At 41.1% G+C, this 21,145-nt stretch overlaps 1 protein-coding gene across 3 annotated transcripts; it reads right to left on the bottom strand.

The window, feature by feature from the left end:
* Positions 1 to 4,242: 4,242 nt before the first annotated feature.
* rbm26 (RNA binding motif protein 26) lies at positions 4,243 to 19,355 on the bottom strand. 3 transcript variants are annotated; one of them, XM_071914988.2, is made up of 22 exons: positions 18,902 to 19,355; positions 18,524 to 18,642; positions 18,252 to 18,388; positions 17,984 to 18,075; positions 17,511 to 17,809; positions 16,498 to 16,779; positions 16,029 to 16,271; positions 15,389 to 15,529; positions 15,111 to 15,251; positions 14,581 to 14,692; positions 14,265 to 14,424; positions 13,363 to 13,572; positions 12,216 to 12,317; positions 12,046 to 12,114; positions 11,710 to 11,808; positions 11,472 to 11,546; positions 10,648 to 10,815; positions 8,877 to 8,981; positions 8,353 to 8,556; positions 7,955 to 8,041; positions 7,632 to 7,745; positions 4,243 to 5,581 (listed from the first exon to the last, which is right to left on the bottom strand). In XM_071914988.2, exons 1-22 carry the CDS (start codon positions 18,958 to 18,960, stop codon positions 5,492 to 5,494), a joined length of 3,108 nt encoding a protein of 1,035 aa, XP_071771089.1. In that variant the 5' UTR covers positions 18,961 to 19,355; the 3' UTR covers positions 4,243 to 5,491. The 3 variants fall into 3 exon arrangements, with proteins under 3 accessions (XP_071771089.1, XP_071771090.1, XP_071771091.1); XM_071914989.2 differs by having other exon boundaries at positions 12,216 to 12,314; XM_071914990.2 differs by lacking the exon at positions 12,216 to 12,317.
* Positions 19,356 to 21,145: the final 1,790 nt, after the last annotated feature.

Here is a 21,145-nt window from a genome sequence, read left to right as displayed (position 1 = left end):
AATAACAAAAGGTTGTCACTAATCAGCAGAGTCTTCTGGTAATGGGTCAAGGGTCAGTCTTTAATGTGACCTCTGACACATAATTAAATTGCCATCTTTAACCTCAGTTACAACCTGTCACAGAGCATTGGATTACATGCTGCAAATCACTGCGCCAATCAATGACAGCAGATAGGGTAGAGGGAGGGGCCTAGAGTGTCAAGCAGAGCCTCTGCTGCTTCACCGTGCAGAGAGATTATCTTTAATGAAGTTGAACTGTACAGTGATCATGTTAGTGTATAGCCTAATTACATTTTAAATGACTTACTACAATAAGACACTCATCCTAACAGGGGAAAGGAGACTGCAGTGGAGCTACAGATAAGGTAATAGGAAGGCAGCATCTCAAAAACAAACACACAGAGAAATAATCAATTTAGCATAGCCACTAACAATGTCTAGTCACATATTAACTTGATCCCACTTTGGCCATTATGCAAATTATTATGTGAACAGAGCAATTACCAACACATGTAAAGTTATCTTTGGGTGTCCTGATTGGTCAGCAGCTAGGCCTCACATGTACTTGTCACATTATAGGCATGAGTAGCAGCCTTTTATGCATGTCATTGTCTTTCTCATGCTCTCTCTCTCCCTCCATCTCAAACATTTCCAAGTCACTGACCCTAAATACACACACATTAAATACCCCATGAAACGGCATCTTTACTTCCTTGATTTGATGCATTTCCTGTTAAAACAGGATGTTGGGGTGGGACATAATGCAGTGGGGGATCATTCAAAAGTCTAAACCAATGGAATATCAGTCAGGGAAAGAAAAGCAGTTTTATGTGATCAGAGGGGCAGAGAGGCAGAATTGTTCAAAAATCTGTGTGCTTTTATTAGTTGAAATGTATATTTACGCTTACTAGTGTAGCATGAGGTCACCATTAAAGGTACTACTTTTCCAGGAAGTAAAAGTAATGGGAGTTCATTTCATTGGGGGCTTTAAGGACTTCCATTTGACAAGATTTTTCTCATATGTGAAGATTTTTGTTGTAATTGATTTGAGTTGTAGAACAGTCTACACTGTACATGGTGAGCTAATAGTGGTGAGAATGAAACCTATGACTGCAATAGTCATTTTTTAATCAAGATCATTTCAAGTGAATTATAGTAGCAGTAGTATAGTAGTAGTATAGTATACATTAAACCATTTCTCATTCTGCTGAGGACCCCCTGGAATCCCCTCAAGGACCCCTGCGGGTCCCCAGACCCCACTTTGAGAACCACTGCACTAACCAATATGTGTACTGTACATTAAAAACAAATGTCCCAAAAGAATTTTAAAAAATGGCTATTCTGAATGTATTCCACAAAGAAACTAGAATCAGTATCCATTGTTCCATCGTCTCCAAACACTCCCATGTTTTCAGCTGTAAACACTAAACAGCTTCAGACTAGCCATGTCTTGATTTATTGATGGCATTTCCCTGCTTGCTGGGTTACCTGGGATCTGTGGTCCAGCAGAGGCCAGCAGGGTGGGTTAAAGGCCCCTGTTAAGTCTAGCACAGCAGCATTTCCCGTCAACATGCCCACTGAGCAGACAAACTGAGGATGATGGAGAGGGTTTTAGAACAAACAAGAGTGGCTTTGTCTTGTGCAGCAGAGCAATAACAAAGATTTCTTTTAAGTAACAGTAAAATTGACTGGTGAGGCTAACAACTGAGACTACGTTCCTCGCACAGGCGCTGATTCTTCACCAAAACTGCAGCTGGTGTTACAGGAAAAAAAAATGTGTCCCCAAACTCAAATGATCCTGAATGACTATGTTGATTATGATTTAGGGGCTGCTAGTTTTGTTTCAAACTGTGCCTTGCTTTGTGGCCGGGGGCCCTGTGTTGTTTAAAGGGTTGTCGGGGTATAAATACTAAATTAATCATGCTTTGGCTCAACTTGCTAGGGACTGAAATTTGCTTATGGAGGCCCATGATCACATAAAATATTAATGGCTATACAGAGAACTGGCATTGTAGCGATGGGGGCAAGGCGTGTGAAAGCATAGAGGAGTGTGTTGGGAGGGGTCACTGTTTATTTGAGACCGGCTTCGCCTTCCTTACATCTTAAGACTTCAACATAAAGGTTGAAAATGACAAAAGTGACCGAAAATTTGTGTAACCACACTTTCCATCGACAGAAGGAGCACTTATCTCGCACGTCTTATTTGACAAAATTTCTTAATTGGTAATTGGTATTAATTGGCATGGAGCAATGTTTTTTCATGTTGTGAAAATGCAGCGATGCTATTCAAATGAATGTGAATAAATGCATTAGAAGTGTGTAATGTTATGCCTTGTCCCAGTTGTTCCATATCCATATGACCGACTTCTAGAGCCCCTGAGGCCTTCAAAAAACGCAACAATCACATTCATTGACAGATAGCCTATATCTCCTAGCAAACAAAAATGTGACTTTGAACACAAGAATCCTTGAGTTATTTTTCTTCTTTGAAACTTTGAGAATAAAGACATTCTTTCAAATCCTTTCTTCCCCAAGTCCATATTTTGAAAAAAATCAATCAATCAGCATTATTAAAACTCATTCCAAAATTTCACGCCATTTGTCTCCTTGACACAAATCAGCAAGTAAAGATCTATATAACGGATGGCAGAGATGTCGTAAACTCGTTAGCCCGTGTTTTCTGCGCTCACACGGAGCATATAAACATCCTCTCCCCACTGAGACACAAAGGGAGGCAGTCAGAGACGCTCCAGCATGCCGGTCACATCAGCAGTCAAAGTGGCTGTGGACCGCATAGGGAACGATCCCGGAGCCTTACTCTCTGAACCACATTTATTAGTGCGGCCATTCCAAGTGGTGCTATTAAACAACTGTCAGGACATGGAGAACGTGTGTCAGTCAAACCAGTGACATGACAAAAGAAAGCTACAGGAATGAAAACTACAGGTTCATGTCTGCCACAGGATTGTGCTACAAAAACCGCAAGGGCCCGGCTTGTTAGATCACAAATGAATCTTGCATTCTCTTTTCACTTGTGTGCAGAGTGTGATGAAGCCCCAGTAGGTAAATGACATGGCAGGAGGGGGCATTTAACACTCACATACTGAGGATGGAGGGATGTGAGAAAAAGGTATTTTGGTGGAAGGGCAGAGGGAAAAAAGGCTAAAATGATAAACAGCAGAGAGTCTACAAGAGCAAATCTGATTTCTCACAATTATCCCTGCAAGCCTGACAAGCACCAAGGGGGGGCCAGCATCACTGAACTGGTGAACACCCTGATTGGGTTATTTGTCCTCTCTTATTCAAGACTGAGGAATTGTGGGAGCTGTACTGCAGAGAGCTGCTCTGCAGGTGTAGAGCAACCCCTTATAGAAAGTAATCGTCTTTTGCACCTAAACACTTTAGGTTTGCAGTAAGCATGTAGCGTTTGGCCGGTTATTTTTAGCCTATGTTAGGTAGGCAATGGGTAATCAAAATTAAAAGATAGAGGGAGATGATAATTTGTTGTACAGCGCTTTTATATTGCACCTGCTGCACTGTAAAAGTAACAAACAAATCAAACAAAAGAATCAGCTAAAATAAAAGGAAGATTTGCAGTGATGGCTCTATTAAGGCCCACACTGGTGAAAAGAAATAGCACAAGACTATGGTACTAACGGTACTGTAATTTCAACAATACAAATGAAAAAATAAAAATATAACACCATAGGCTTGAAAGTCCACTCAACAGTTCATCGCAAAGTAAACCATAAAATCTAAGTCAAGTTGGCATTTCTGGCTTGTTGAAACCATATCCAATTCAGAAACTGTTCTCCCAGCAAATTAACAAACCTACTATAGCATGAGCTGAAATTAGTTTTCAGATGCGTCTTAAAACTATTACTTCCTCAGGCAGGCTGTTCCAACGTTTATTGGTTAGATAATGAATGCTTGATTAACCAAATTTACCCAAATTCTCTACAAGGATCAATAAAATTTCATCCTAACTTGTCTTTAATCTAGACTTTGGAAAAGTCCAAAAAGGGACGGTCTACCATGTCACATAGTGCAACATATAGGTATTTTTCTGGATGGATATTTTTAGTTCTCCTGAGGTATAGAAAACTAAAATAGCTTGAATCATCTGGAGTTTTTGTTGCATATAGACAGTGGTCAACCTTTCCAGACTTTTATAAACCCAGATGGCTCTCTGAAACCTGTAGTAAGCAAATAATTATCCAGAGCACAAGGTAAAGTTCTGATCAATGTTTTAATTTAAATTACAAGTAACTCATAAAAAATCTTTGTATGTTTGAAACAGCAGAATTTAGTTAGGGACAAAACACCAAACGGATTGTTACAGTAAATACATGATTACATTTTAAGAATAAAAAGTCTTTGTTGTTGACTGTTGAAGCCTCTTGGAGGAAGACGTGGTGCAGCTGCATCCTGCTGATTGACGGCTCCTGCAGCAAAATTAACACAAACAAATGTTTTACCATTCATGAACTCTTGTGGCATCAAAATTAAGATCATGTTTTTTCTATCCACATGTATTCCAGTTCTGCCATGCAAATTAAGTTTAATTAACAGCATTTAATTAAGTTAAATTCTTAATATGCTATGCAAGGCAACACTGAAAAAGCATTAAATTCAACATTTCATGAGAACATAATGTAAAATAAAACTAAAAAAATTAAAACGTTTTCTTACCTTGGCAAGGAAATCAATACTGAATAGCAGCTTTACTTACCAATCCACAAAAGTGGATTAAGGGAAAAGGGAATTTTGGTAGGAATTTTGCTCTTTTGGGAAAAAGTAAGGGTGTTTTTTTGAAATGGTCTTTTTTCAGCTTTTTTTTCTTCTTTTTTTGATTGTTCTTTTTTCATTGCCACAATATTTTCGCTTTTTTTTTTTGCAGCATTTTTTTCAGACCATTTCAATTCTTTATTTTTTTTTTTACAATTCAAAGTAAAGCCAAGAATTGAGAAGCAAAGCCGTCATACAAATCATTAAAACCCATACATAAAATATTTACACATGAGCAACTATTCAGTCAATCTAATACTATTCAGCAAAACCTAGTCTTTCAGTAAAGTTACAACAGGTTTCGTTGTTTTCTGTCAACTTAAACCAAAAGTTCAACATATGTGTCATAAATTGACTAGTTGTCACGTGTCCAGACAAATTTGCTCAGGTTTTGTCAATCAAAATAACAAAAGACAAGTTACAGAACTATTTCTACAGTTTAAGAGCATTAAAAAAAAAAACACCATTGTTGAAACTGGTATACACATTAAACGTAATCAAACTTACACATAGTACTTTTGCCAGTACATATTTCTGCAAAAAAAAACAAAAAAAAAAAAACCTCAAAACAAAGAACTGTTAAGTCTAGCCAAAGTGAAATGTGCCTAGTCGTTTTAAAAACGGGCATTGAAAACTTGTCGAGTCGTTGCAACAGCTGCATATTTTCCACACCAGTGCAACCCGGGGGTCCTCTGAAGGATCTTCATCTGCGCCAGGAGCGAGGCTCGTTGTCATCTTCCTCCTCATCATCGTCCTGAAGCAACGCATCATCACTCAGCGACTCTTCCTGGAACTGGTATGAGAATACAGACGGAGATAAACGCTCTCCGTAGACAATTTCAAGTGCACACGTGGCGTTTTAGATGGTGAGACCCTTTGAGTGTCATCTCCCCTCCACGCAGGAAGGGGAGGATGTATATGTGTGTGTGTGTGTGTGTGCGCATGTGTGTGTAACCCTAACCCAGCTAAAACTGGGATAATATGAACATACATTGTTTGATTGAAACCACTATGACTTTTTTTTTGTACATGCTGAAATGTCTTATTTCATTTCCCCTAGTCCTATTCCCTTTATAATGTCTTCTTTTTTTTCTGCACTTTGAATCAATTCAGTAATAATAAAAACATTAATAATACTGGAGTGGTAGTAGTAATCCACACATCCTCACTGCAGTTTGCATAGTGAAGTGCCTTTCCAATACCATTGTGCAGCTTGTCCTGTCCTCAAGGGTCCTCCTGTCACTGACTCATCAATAACTGGGCCTAGACTCAAAAAGCATCATCAAAATGAGATTCTTACATCATTAGATCATTAATGACATGGCAAAGTCAATGCACTGCTGCATATCACTCAGATGGCCATTTCATAACCATTTTGCTGTTAAAAGCGCAATAATTTATACTCAGGCCAACAGATCCTTTAACAGCACAGCGCTAAGGACATTGCGCAACGCATTTTCCATACCGCGTGCCTGAGGTTTGGTCCACTCTCTCTACCTGTCTCATTATAACCATTATTATCTTATGGCTGCCAGCTTATTTACACGCAAAACATGTTGGTCAGGCATATTTTGCTGCATCCTATTGCAGTGATTTAATTTTTTTAATCCACACCTCTTCAGCTCCACCTTTTTCGCAATTTTGTTTACAATCTGACCTTCCTGAACTTGTCATTTTGTCATTAGCTGACTAATCACACTGTAAAACAAACCTGGACTTGGTCAATCCAGGTGGGGGGTGCATGTGTGTGTGTGTGTGAGACACAGAGCAAAGGGAAGAGTGGGTCAGTGAAACCACACAGACCACCAGCGGTCGATTCATGCATCAAGTCAACTTGGTCAGTTTATAAAACTGTTCCATGCCGACCCACACACACTCACCAGCCCACCTGGTTCTTCCCGGTTCTCCTAATTCTGCCTGTCTACATACCTACTTGCTAAGTATTTATAGGTACAGCCAATGTTTTTGAAAACTGTATTACCTGCTAATCAGTAGGCTGTACTGCACGAGTATAGTGAATTTGAAGGGGTTTGGTGGACACATTTTCCTCCAACATCAGTATACTGAAAATTCTGGGATGTTATCCTGTTTCTGGGTTTGACTGAGAAAGATTTTATCAGGAAAATGGTAAACTATGACAGTGCAGCATGAGTGAGGGTAAAATTAAATAATCACAGAGCACATCAACAATTTGATGCTAGAAGTATATACTCAACTATTGATGGATATGGCAAGTATGTGAGAAAGGAAGGGAATAAGTTTATACTTTTGAGTACATGTGCAGTTAAAGCCTTCCTGATTAAAATGACCATACAATTCAAGAATTTAGAATAATCAATTTCTAATCTATCACTATTAACACAGTATTTCCTCTCCTCACAGACAAAAAAAAATGTTAGGCATAAGTCTGTTATAAATCAGCCAATTTCAACAGACCCACCACACAAAGCACCATGTGAGCACACCGCTGTAATGTGTATGGCTCCCTCTTGTGTGTTTTCTAAATATAACACTTATTCCTTAAAATAATGGCCAATCAAGGCAACACACGCTGTGATGATACAATTCAAGTTAATTTCCACAACGATTACTGAAAATAATTTCTTTAATTCGATAAGCTTGACTGATGTGATTTCCAAACGAAAAACACTGAAACATCCCTGCTTTACACTAAATATTTCCCAGTTCTGGATACTAGAGTGAGAGTAAAAATAAGTTAAGACCTTTTTTGAGAGATTATCTGTACAGATAAACTGAAGCAGCATCAAGAGCACCAATCAGCTACCATAAGTGCTTGTATGATGCCAATTTAAGTGCGTGCAAAATGAGAAATCCCCTCTTACCTCGTCATCCTCTGGCTCTGCCTCATCAGCATCCACAGTGCTGAGGGCCGTCGCAGGCTTGTGCCAGGCCAGACGCAAACTCTGGTTGTTCAGCTTCACTCCATGAACTGCCGCCTGGAGGCAGAAGAAACACACAGAACGAGAAGGGAAAATACATGGTGAGAAGAAAGAGATTAAAATGAATCATGTGGTTTTTGGTGCTGTGGTGGAGACAGTGCGTCATACACAACATCAGAGTCCAAATATTGGAAAAGCCTTGCACTACTTGAATCTTATGAAGGTCAAGAAAAGCAGTTAGTGTGTGTGCCTGGTAGGTAACCCACCTGCTCTGCTTCAGCTCTGGTCCTGTAAGTGATGACTGCACACAGGGTGTGTTCATCAATTTGGCAATCTTCAATCTCTCCAAATTGCTTCAAGATGGGGGAAACACAAACATTTTGGTCACTTTTTTCACATGATGCTATCTAAAGCCCTTTGAGACATGCTTGTGATAAAGGGCTATATAAATAAACAAGACTAGACAAGCCAGCATTAATCCTGTGCAATTATTGATAAAATGAAACTCTTGCATCATTGATTTCTCTTCTAATTCTATGATTTACTCACTATACTACTATCCAGAACACAAATCCTAAGCGGCATTTCCATCGCATGGCCATATTGGTTCATATCTGGATATCAAACCTTCCTTTCCCAATAATGCAGTTTGAAGGTGACTTACAGCAAAGTGTGGCAGCAAGTCTACACGGTCTGCTTCACTGAAACCAGAGATCTCCAGCGCTCGTGGTCGATGGTCCACAACCGCATGCAGTGGCACACCTCTTCCTCGCCCTCTGGAGCCTCTCCCCCGCGCTCTGAGGGAACCGCGGCCCCGAGCATGGACCCCCCGGCCTCGACCCGGCGCCAGAATACCCCGTTTAGCCGCCTGGGCAAAAGGGAGGGGGGGGGGGGGGGGGGGAGTCAAACAGGACACAAATATCTGGTTTGTAAAAGTCACCATAAACTTTACTGCAATCATACAACACGTTCCATTTTCTTCAAACACACAATTAGAAAAGTGAAGATACAAGCTTCTGAAAGTGCCTCAAAATTCTGGTGACTATAACAGATGATGCTAAATCACAGGAGCATGAGTGCCACCAAGTGGCTGCTATGCGAGTAGCTGTTAGGACAGTTTTAACCAAAAAACCTTTTGTTCAAAATCAGCACTCCCACCCCTTCCCCTTTGGAAGATGAAGTCCATACCTCAATTTGCAGCTGGGTATACCTAATCTTCAGCAAAGCAGTGTCCTCTCCAGCCTGAGTCTTCTTGTACAGGTCCAGCTCTGTATCCAGCAGCTCCTTCTGCGCCTAAACACATCAATATCATACTGAGTTTTTTGTTTGTTTGTTTTTTTATCAACTCTACATGCTATCATTATAACCTGCACCACTCAACTAGACTCTAGTAAATAAATACCAGCTATAGGCTTAATCAAAATGTAGGAATATAAGACATCTGTTATGGACTTATGGCTTTTTGTTATGGTTTATTATTATTTATTATTAATATGGCCTATATATATTATTATATGCCTTATTGTTTTTACTGATCTGAAGCAATGCATTGCGCACTCACATGCAGTTTGTAGGCAAGGCAGGTTAGAAGTTATAGGCTGTAAGAAGAGTAAAAACACACATACACACACACACACATACCAAGCAACCCTTTCACCATGTATCCTCAGCTTTTACTATCAAAAGTAAACTTGTGAATGACAACATAGTTAGACAATAGCACAGTGAGTGTGCTTAAAGCATGTGCCAGCCAACTAGCAGAAGTTTTCCAGCACTTCCTCAACCTATCCCTGAGGGTGGAGGGGGTGCTCACACTATGGAAAACCTCCTGCCTGGTCCTGGTGCCTAAAAAGGGATTCTCCTGTACCCTGAACAACTACATGTCCTTGGCACTGACTTCTCACATAATGAAGGCCTTTGAGAGGCTGGTCTTGCAACACCTCACACCCCTGGTGAAAGACTCCCTCGAACCTCTCCAGCTTGCATACCAGGTAAACACAGACATGGATGACGCCATCACATACCTGCTGAGTGCTCATAGGGCTTATTCCCACCAGGAGAAGCTGGGAAGCATGGTGAGTCATGTTTTTTTTTTTTAATTCTCTGGGGCTCTTCTCTTTCAACACCATCCAGCCCCTCCTGGTCAGGGAGAAGCTCAGACCAATGCAGGTACACAAAGCCATGGTCTCCTGGAATATGGACTATTTAACAGACAGGCCACAGTTTGCCCGCCTCCGGAGCAGTTTGTCAGATATGCTGCAGAGTAGCATGGGTGGCCTATATAAATAAAGTCTTACTTACTTACTTACTATACCTCCCACTCTGCAGTGTAAGTGTTTAAACTGTCGGCAGGATACGTTTACATAACCCCAAGGCCCGTATTTGCATGCTTATGTTCTAGTTTTCTTCTTTCCCTGCTGAATCCTATTATTTTTGCAGCTCCAATGATCCATTTCCCCACTGGGATCAATAAAGTTACCCCTTAGCTTATCTAATAGGTGTACATTTATTTTCTGGATACTGTAAATACAACTGAACAGAGATGCAGTATTCCACAAGCTGTCTTCAATTGTCCCAATAGGAATAACAAGGCAGAGTGAAAGTAAGTTAATAACAAAAACCTACAACTGTACACCAAATACTGGTTCCTTCTCCAATGGCTCAGAGGGAGTCTTACACTGTGTGCTTATATTCAAATATATTGTCACCAGCCAATACAAGACCATAAAGCAAAGCAGGAAAGCGAATCCTGTGTATGTTTGTTTGCTAAGAGGGCAACTGTCATACAGCAGGAGTGAGATACGATCAATTTCTATCACCAGCCAGTTGAAACGCAAAGAGCCAATAGTACAAAATGAACAAATAACCAAAATCTATCAGTGGGCCTTTGTTTGTGTGTGCATGTGTGCGTGTGTGTGTGTGTGTCGCATGCATAGTATTAGCTGGGAGAATGTACTACCTGGGCCTTGCTCTTGGCTGTACGTAGTGGGTTGTTGCTACTTGAGATTCCCTTGATCTCCTCTTGTAGTTTGGTGATGCTCTTGGTTAGAGCGCCCAAAGTTTCCATGATTTTAGCTTTATCTTCTCCCTTTATTGCTTTGTTCTTCTCAAGCTTGGAGATCAGCAGCTGTGGAAGACAGGCAGAACAGAGGTTAGGTGGAATTGCTTTTTACCTCAGAGGTTACACCTTTCCATGCACTCCTTCAAACAGATTTCTTGTGCCCTAATACAGGTACACCAAACCTTCATTCACCTTCATTCACAGGTTAAGGACTTATAATCCTATCAGATGGTGAAAATTCATCATTTCACTCTGAACAGTTGGCCTTTTCAAAATTCCTTGTCATGTCACTTTAAAAGCAGGCAAACTACAGTTTGTTGACAGATGAAGCAAGGACTGAGGATCACACAATAAATGACTCACGGATCCCAAACACAGCTTTGAAAAACAGTTGGTGAATCTAGTCTACGCAAAAAAAACAGTTCAGTCCGGATAGCCAAACTGGTTAAAATCAGTTAAAACATATAGGGCTTGCTCAGTCATGGATTGAGCCTAATCGTAGACAAAAAAAAAACACCAATGGACATCTCCATTGAAAATTACATTTTAGTCTAGTACTAGGCTTAATTCATGCCCTAGCAACCAGCCCATATCTATACTCCACAATGGTAGTAACACAATATACATTAAAAAAAAACAAGTGTATGTGGTTGTGCACCATAAAAATGAGAACTGCGATGACATGATGGCCATATTATGGCATGTCTTCCAGATGATCTCACCTTCTGTGTCTCAATGTGCTTCTCCAGGATTTCTTGCTTCTTCTTCCTTACATCCTGCTGCAGCCTTAGGGCTTCCTGTGAAAGGAATTGTGGGAAATGATTTGGCGCTCTCTCCTGTCCTCCTTTGTATGAGAATAAAGGTGACAACTTGTCACCCATTGCATTTAGCAGATCGCCCATCGCCTTACTTCTGAGTCCTTTCCTCCCCCCTTTCCCACCACTCCCTCTGTCCTCTCACCTGTTTCTTCTTCAGAGCCTCCTCAGAAGTCTTCTGGACTGCCTTCAGGGCGGCAGGGTTGTATACAGTCTTAGTGAGACCTGTGGAGGTTGAAAACACCTAAAAAGGAGAAGATAATAATGCATAAGATTCATCAGAAACAGGCGACTGAACATAACATTTCCAGCCATTTTTCTTGTGTCCTAAATACACAATTCAGGATGTGTTTAGAGAAGGAGATGAAGAGTGGGACACAGAAAAAAGCAAGTTGAGGGAGGGAGAGAGAGACATGGCACAAGAAGCCCTAGGTATATACGTGTGAAAAGCAGTAATGCTGCCAAGTGAGTGGATTCTTACCTTCTCGACAGGGACTGCTGGTTTGGCAGAGAAACCCAGACGCTCCTTCACTGACATTTTGGCAGCATTCTGCACCGAAAAATAAATAAATACATTTATGTTCTGCAGATTTTGACAAGCACATAGGAAAATGCACACCCTCAACCATCATCACCCATACACACACACACCTGAGGGGCTACGCTGGAATCTTGGGAGGGCTCCGAGCCCCCAGTGAGCAGGGGTCCAAGGCGATCTTTGACCGACTGTTTCAGAGACGTGGCTGAGGGCTGCTGGATGTCAAAAGGAGACGTACTCTTTAGTTTTAACAATAAATTCAACCGCCTCCTACCCCTCCAGTGTCACTGAAAACCTACTTAAACTGCAAACCTATCCATCTTAATAAAAAGAAAAATCCAGCCTCAGATACTCTTACATTGGTGTGTTGTTGTCCATCAATTTCTGATGTTCAATGCATTCCGGGAGTTATTTTGTGGTGAAGAATGACTCAACAAACCACAAAGAAGGCAGCTCTCTATACTGTATATGTGTAGGTGGAAGGAGCAACAGCGATAGCGTAGTAAGTTTTTCCAGTCGAGAAAATGTGTGAGTCAAGAGAGAAAAGTGTTGTGGTGTGTCGTGTCTGGTTGTTCAAATAACAAACAAGGCATGAAAGAGGGTGTCATATTTCACACACTAACTGCCACAGATCCAGAAAGATGCAAGCTGTGGCTGCATTGTTGTCTATTGGGGCTACTTTGGGGGGAGAAATTGGCATCTCTGCCTCTTCTACAATGGATTTCTCCGTGTGATTATTGAACATCGGTGCAAAATGGTGAGTCTAGATGGACGCCCTTGCTCTTTGATTCTGAGGGACTGACACCAAAACCTGACATTTATTGTTGATGTTTTAGATAGCTGAAAATCTTTCTATCAAACTCCATTGTAGCTGCACTGGAAATATCTCAACATGACGTGATGTTGTCTATGTTTGGCCAGTTATCTGCTGGAATAAGAAAAATACACCAGCAAGCAACAAAATGGGCCCAGAAATGAGCGGTACATCACCAAAAGCCATTTTTAATTGTGTTTTAGAGTGGATTTTTCTTTTAACAAGTCATTTAGTCATTATTGAGTCTTAAAATTATATTTTCATTAAAACAAGTGAATCTGCCAATGGGTTAATTTTACTTCTGCAAATATTTCCCTGAATCATGCAAGTGGATTTATCTCACCCCATTGGCAGAATTTTTCAGTCATTTTAAGAAAAAGATTTCAAGACTGAAATACAATGCTCATTGACTTGTTAAGATGGACATTTTTGTAGTGTAACTTTACCATGACTGGCTGTGGCTGAGGCTGTTGCTGTGAGTGAGTCTGGCTCTGCCCCTGTCCTTGACCCTGTGCTTCGCCTCCATCCTCACGGTACCAGTGAACCCTGATGAAGCGGTTGTTGAGTACCGCCTCGGTGCTCTGCATCGCTCGCCTGGCCTCTTCTGGGCAGGCAAACTGGATCAGCGCCCCCTCTGGGTCATTCTGGAAGGCCACCTGTCAGGAAGGGAAGAAAGATGTGAGCTATGGAAGTTGTGTCAGTGCTGTGTTGCATCTATGTGCAATCAGTGTCTTACATAAATCCTGATGTTGATGATGCATTCATTTTCATTTTAACAGATTAGGGTAAAATTTGCAGTAGGTGATGTGGCAGAGCCAAAAATAAATGATCACGTCAATTATTTTGTAATTTAAAGAACTATGATCAGGGTATTTGCAAGTTTGATTGCATTAAATTTAACACTTTTAAAGACCTTTCTAAAGGCAGTTATGTTGAAATGTGAGACCAATTTCACAACTGAAATAAATGATGATAATGACAGCAACTATAGAACTATCAGAATATACGTGGGCCCATTTCTCAACAAGACAGCAAGGAAACTAAAGACGTTTTAAGACATCTAAAACTGAATTTAAGGTTAACAGCTTTAACAGTTCAAACTCTCAAATTTCAGCAATCTTTTGGTACCAGATTCACACATATTGTCCATGTACTGGGAAACTGTTGCATTACATCACACATTGCATCACATACATTACACATCACATGATATGTGGGTTTCAAGTTAATAGCATGTGCTCACCTTTGGGTTTCCTTATGGTGAGTGACTATATACTTTTATGGATTGCAATGCAAACCACCATCAAAGCTGAAAACTGCAAGTCTAGTATCAGACAGAGAGACTGACCTGCAGGTTGACGATGGTGCCAAACTTGCTGAAGTGCTCGTTGAGCTTGCTGATGTTGTTGAGCTCGTGGGGGATTTGCCGGACCAGCAGCTTGGTGTTAGGCGAGTTGAAAGGTGCTCTCTTGTGATAGCCTTGGTGGTTGGGCTTGCTAAAGTTGGGCCTGAGGAGATAAGATAAATCATTAAACCTGTTAAATAAAGCCGTTACTAAACACACATTCTGGCCAATTTGCTTCATCCTCCAATTCTATTCTTTCTTCAACAAGAAATTCACAGACAGCATTTCCATTGTATCATTACAGTGATAGCAGTCTTACTTATCAAACCAAGGTTTCTTGGGGGGCATGCTTCCATCGTGGGAGATAGCTGGTCTCTTCCTGCAGTCGGACTCCATAACCACCCTCATACTGTTGTTGTTTGATATCTTATCTAGGACAGCGAAACATTGACAGGTCAGTTCTGACTGACTAGAGCAGTAACAAAAATATAGTAACTCATGAGTGTCTGCATTCAGCACACAGCAGAAACAAAAGCAACATGTAGCGAACAACCACAATGTGACTATATAATGTGCAGAAACAAAAGCAACATGTAGCGAACAACCACAATGTGACTATATAATGTGCAGAAACAAAAGCAACATGTAGCGAACAACCACAATGTGACTATATAATGTGTCACTGATTTCTGGCATTCTCTTTCTTTGTTTCCTCAAAGCACATTGGTGAAGGTTCTTACACTTTGCCCTTCTGTCAAAGGTTATGAGAATAACTCAGAAGGACAAGGGGGAAAGACCACACCACTGTTCCAATGGTTCAGTTAGTCTGAGGTGAGTGGTGAACAATACCTCTTGGTGGCTGGTCCATCTCCCCCATGGTGAGGCCTATCAGGTTGGGTCTCTGGGCATTGACCCGGTGGCGATAGATAGGCCTGGAGGTATTGGTGATGCTGGGAGCCTCTGGATTGTACACATCTGTCTCATAGGTGTCTGATGAGCAGTGAGAGGAAAACTTAACTTGGAGGACAATAAACCAGATGAATCTGACAGTCACATTAAGGCATGCATGCAACACCCATGGTCATTCTTTGTACTCAAACAATGGACCCACACAAACACACATTTACCAGAAGTGAAGAGCGGTGCCGAGGGCTGAGGAAGTGAGGATCGCATCCCAGATGTGACAATGGTGGGAACAGAGCTGGTGATGGAGTTGGGAGGAGCATCCATGCCTGAGGCTTGCAAAGGCGGAAGAGGAGGAGGGGGACCTGGGTTGAATGAAGAACAAAAAAACATAAAATGTTATATACTGGGCAATTCCAGGCAAGCACTCTGATTGGTAAAACAAATGTTATAACGTACCTTATGGAATTGGTTGTTATCTAACTGGTGTGGTAACCAAATTTCTTGCTTTCTGCTTTGTTATTGTTATGTATGTAAGCTACTTTGAAGAAAACTGACTTTTGTAATAGTTGTATATGTGTAATTGTGATCATGGGTTCTTCTGTGTTGCAAACATAGCCACTGCAAACACTGCTGTCATACTCCTAATCACAGTAAACAACAAAATCTTATATATTATTGCTATATTAACGCAAATAATATGGAAACAAAACAACATAGAATGTTTTTAAAATTGCACGTAGCAAAACTATTGTAAATAACTCAAAACTGAACAAAATCAGTGTAAATACTGACCATGTGTGACCCAGGAAAAACAAATGAATGCATTTCAGACAAAATAATCAGATTTTTTTGCATTCCTACCTGCAACAGGTGGAAGGCTAGGTGGCAAGGTGCCTGGTGGGGGCACAGGTGGGCGCAGGTTCACAGGAGGGGGGTTCATGAGCGGTGGAGGGGGTGGAAGGCCCGGGGGCGGCTGTGTGTCCACACCCGGGATGGGTGGAGGTTGGAAGGGGAGCATATTGGGCAAATTAACGTCCTCCACCACAACCGGGTCACTTCCGTGGTCAAAAGGACACATGTCCCCTCGCATGCAGAAGCCCTTCTCTGGAAAAGACAGAAGAGTTGTCCAGTACAACACAGACGTACAGAACTATAATACTAAAGAAGTGTCTTTGTTCCTCATTGTCTTCAAAAATATTCTAAATTAATTTTTAGGTCAGCTTTTACAGACTTTTTTACAGACACTCTATTTATAGATAGTGGGATGCACAAACTGCCAAGCCAATTTTAACACACTGTTAAGAAAAAAACAAGTTGGATCAGTTCTTACCATCGTAGTCGCGGCAACGCTTCCTCTGTTGGGGAAGCGGTCCTCTGCCAAAGGGACCACGATCCACAGGGTGGTCAGGGCGGAAGTCCGACCAACTCTCTGTGGTGTTGTTGTTGCCGTGATGATGTGTGGGTGCAATGACCGTAATGGTGCTGCTCAGTGTTGGCACAGGGAAGTGTGAAGTGGTTGCAGTGGAGACCAGGGTTGCAGGGGTGTAGCCCTCACCAGTCTCAGACCTGTCTGCTCTGTCGTGGTCGTACTTTGACTTCCCAGAATCACGCTCTGTAAACGGATGAGGGCAAAAAAGTTGTTGTCGCCAACCAGTAAGGAAACAGAGCAATCTGCTATATAAACCAGCATTAGTGCTTTACTCTTCTCCAGTAACTAACAATAACTTTACACTTAACGTCTATAGTTTTGCATGCTTCTTCCAGAACTCTGTTACTTCTGGCTTCCTTTGTAACTCCCAATGCATCCAAAGGGTAATGAAAACACTCTCCACAGAGATAATCTCTGCGTAAGTAAGTACTTTATTATTGGGGCAATGTCACCATAGGTCTAATACTTGCTTGGAATTATTTCCAGAATTAGAATTCAAGCATGGCACATATTGCCCTAAACACTTAAGTGGAGTCAGTTATTCTATTTCAAGCTAGGCAACTACATGCTGCTGATTCCAGTGCAACACAAGCATAAAAGCAGCCCTGCTGTACAATACTGACAATGTACCCATTTGGTTTTAGGATGTATAGGAGCATGAGCAAGGCACAACTCGATGCTAAAATACAGACTGGCAAGTAGACCTAACTGGTAGGGAGACAAGCATGTTAAGAGGAATATAACTATATCAGTATGGCATGAACACCTGTAAGAGTGACAATGTGCCTAAACTATACTTGTGCCAGATAATACCATCTTTTGTTCTGCTGAATTTTGTCATTAGTTGACCTGCTAAGCAACAGCTAGTCTAACTGTAAGTCTTGGATCATTTTAGAGACCCGTCAGGTTCTCACCTCTACTCCTGCTTCTAGATCGACTCCTGCTGTGTGACCGGCTCCTGCTGCGGTCTCGATCCCGATCCCTGTCTCTGTCCCTGTCTCTATCCCTGTCTCTGTCTCTATCCCTGTCCCTCTCTCTGTCACGTTCTCGGACGCGGTCCTTGCTCCAGCTCCGGCTGCGGCTCCGGCTGTAACTGCGACTGCGGCCCCTCCTGCGGTTGTAGCGTTCTCGGTACGAGTCCCTCCTTGGAGGGTTGCGGTCATAATCTCTCTTCCTGGAGCGGTCGTCCCTCTTGCTCCGGTCATCCCCTCTCCTAAGAATTTGGGTAAGAAAAGACATGCAAATGAGCTCAAGGCAAAAGCTTAGTTTAATACGAGTTCAAAAAGAAACAAACCATGTAAGGAACAATCATTGACACACTGCAATGAAGACATACAGATGGCACAGAAAAACAGAAAAACAGAAAGCAACAGGCAGATGCACACACCTGCTATCTCTGCTGTAGCGAGAGCTTGATTGTGGAGGGCTGTGATTCACTCTCCGAGAAAATTTCTTGTCTCGCTCTTCTTCCCGATTTGTCTGGACAAGAAAAAAATAATAATAATTTCAGACATATGGTACATATAAAAGAAATGACAGATTGCTACAGACTTGAGAGCTCCTCCATATTGTGTTGCACTGTGTAGTATTTACTTAATGAAACTATCATTTAACCAATTACCCCTTCAACATTCTTAACATCATCATCAAATTACCTCATCTTTTTTCTGCTCATCTTTCTCTAATTTCGGATGAATCTCAACTTTGATCACAGAGGATGGCTGCTCCGGCTGTGGGAGGTAGCTTTTGTTGTTTACAGCTTCAAATAGCTTATCCACAAATGTCTGGGTCTCTGGAAGACAATAAGAGCAACATATACCCAACATTTCTGCAGACATAACAACGAACACATGCCAGATGAAATTGTGTCGCAAGTGGCTTGCAAAGTTAGACAATAAAAATTGAATGTTAGCGGGAGATCAATTACCTTTCTGAAGAAACACATCCAACTGGTCAATACACAGGGCTTTTAGTTCCTTTTCACTTTTGTCCTTTTTCACCAAAGCAACGACATACTTAGCGAGGGCAGACGGATCTGCTTCACAGCTGGAAAGTGAAGTACAAAAAAGTAGATTTACATACAGCAAATTGACATGCTAGCTATATTTTGATTAGGGTGTGGATCAGTTACCCAGTAAGATAACGGAAATTGCAGATAATCTTACACAATAATTAAATCCGCATGCATAATACTGTATGCCTCCAAAATACAAGCAGGTGTGAGGCAAGCTAACGTTAGCTATGCTACTCAGCCTGAGCTAGTTGGCTAAAGCTATGTTGGGATAACAGCTAGCTAGCTACTTACATGGGCTCGAGGGTTTTAGAAAGCCATGTTTTCAAGGCATCAAGGTTTTCAATAATCATTTTAGATTCAGCCGAACTTTTCCTCCACAACGGCCAGAGTTCACGTTAGCTGGTAACGTTACTTATCTGTCTAAAATGATAGCCGACATTAGCCGGTGAACTACTAGCCACTTCAGTGGTACTTGGCCAGGTTGTGGTGCTAAAGGCAACGTTAGCGTAGCCGCGCTAGCTAGCTAGCACATATCTCCCAAGGCCCAAACGTGCTATACGATTCCCTGACTGTAGCGATTTATTTATTGTAGAAATGCAGAGGGGGAGAGCCTATTTGCTCAACATCCACCCCAATTAATTCCAAAGATTGTGGATGGTTCTTATCAGTTTGCTAATTTTAGGAGCGTCCACTCTTAACTTGCCACTTTATCTCCTCATTAGCTAACGTGCCATGGCTTGGCGACTATTTACTTCCGCTTATGTTCTCGTTTGCAAAATATCGCGAGAAAGAACACGTATTCATTGTTGTAACTGGTGTTACACGAGTATTCAGACGGTAAAGTTGATTTAAAACTGTCTACCTCTCTACCTCAGAGCACAGTGCAAAGGCAGCTACAATGCTGACTTGTAAGATTTAGAGTCTGATTCTTCCTCCTCAAGCAAGCTGCCTCACAGTATGATTAACTCAAAATAAGTTGTTTTCTGTGCCTCTTACTGCACGTTATGACACTGCATCAAAAACTGAACCATCTGTATGTCCTAAGTCTATACATTTCAAAGATTAAAAACCTTTGCAAGACATTTAACATTTAACATTACTGTAAGTCATTTCTGTAAGTCAGTTTCTGTAAGCTCCTGTTGAAACCTTGCTTGGCTGTTTATTCGTTTATTTTTTAGATAACTTTTATTTCACCTTGGAGTCACATTGAGGCAAGGTCTCATTTTCAGTGGAGCAAGAGGTCAGAGTAACAAAAAAAACACCAATTTTACACCAAAATTAAATATGCATAAGAAATATATGGAAACATTCAGCAAAATCACATTTTGATGAAAATTTCCATATATGCTTCCATATGTTAAATGAGATGCATTTATTCCTAAATTTACTAGAAGCAAGCTAATGAGAGGGATCCCCTGAACAAGAAGCCAGGGCTAGAGCTGTCTTTTGTGCGTAACTTCTTTAGTGGAATTAGTGTTATTAACAACCAAGTTAAAAGTAGCCTATATGATTTAATGCCTCCATGCTCTCTGGGATTTCAGGAGAATAAGATAATTGCCTATGAAAGAGATCGTGAAGACAGACTTGTTCATAGAAATTGATGAAGTTTCTCTTAACTGCAAACTGGGGTTGGGATTTTTTCAATCTTTCATGTCTTATACATGCAATTGGGCAGTGGTCACTTATTCCAGGACAAAAACACCATTGGCAGTAACTTCCTCTAATTTATTTGATTTTTTAAATTACGCCTGGTTGGCTCTGTAACCAGTTGGGTGATGCCAAATTCACCACAGATTCCTTTAAGGTTATCCAAGGCATTTGTTAGCCAAAGTTAAAGTCACCCATGATTATTAGTTCTCACCCATAATTATTAATTCCAGTCCTACATATGGGGAGAGGAGCTCTGCCAGTTTGGCTAAGGAATCCACTGAGGCTGACTGAGACTGATAGACCCCAACCAGAGTAAATGCGGAATTTTGTCCCATGTCCAATCTCAATGCAGTCTCAATCTCAGTGTAAACGATTGTGATTTTGTCATGAAATGCTTGAATTGGTTTCTTTACTCATTAATTGACACTGAGCAGTTCAACACTTGGATACAGCACCAAGTGCATCTACCTTGGGACGAGCTAACTGCTAACTCTGCACCCTCACAGGATGTCTGTCGCTGTGTTGCTGTGTCAGAAATTAGCATTCAATGTTCACATCAACCAGGGCATCAACCTGAACTGTAGACACCAAAGTTTACTTTTCCTGGCAACATTGACCTTCTATACACTCTAAATCTCTTGTGTTGTCTTAAACATTGAATCTTAAAAGGTCTTAAATCTTAAAAGGTACAGAGCAAAGAGCTTTCCTCTACAGTTGATATTCCGTATTTTCTTTCATGGCTCAGTGGTTATGACTGTAGTATTATGGATCTATAGCCGATACTTTGAGTTGTTGCTTGGTCATCTCTATATTTAATACACTGCCGATACTGACTTTTTACAAGTATTCTGGGTTTGTATCCCTTGACAGAAAATGACACACACT

The sequence above is a fragment of the Centroberyx gerrardi genome, chromosome 1 (genome assembly GCF_048128805.1).
Source record: "Centroberyx gerrardi isolate f3 chromosome 1, fCenGer3.hap1.cur.20231027, whole genome shotgun sequence".
NCBI lineage: Eukaryota > Metazoa > Chordata > Actinopteri > Beryciformes > Berycidae > Centroberyx > Centroberyx gerrardi.
The sequence above is the reverse complement of the archived record's forward strand: the minus strand, read 5'-3'. Positions and strand labels throughout refer to the sequence as shown.

Bases quoted from the DNA above. Each gene is read 5' to 3' on its own strand.
- rbm26 (XM_071914988.2), bottom strand. From the start codon at position 18,960: ATGATTATTGAAAACCTTGATGCCTTGAAAACATGGCTTTCTAAAACC. The intron at 18,389-18,523 runs GTAATTGATCTC...ATTGTCTTCCAG, and splicing joins GGATGTGTTTCTTCAGAAAG to AGACCCAGACATTTGTGGAT. The intron at 17,810-17,983 runs GTGTGTGCATCT...CCAAATTCTTAG, and splicing joins CGCTACAGCAGAGATAGCAG to GAGAGGGGATGACCGGAGCA.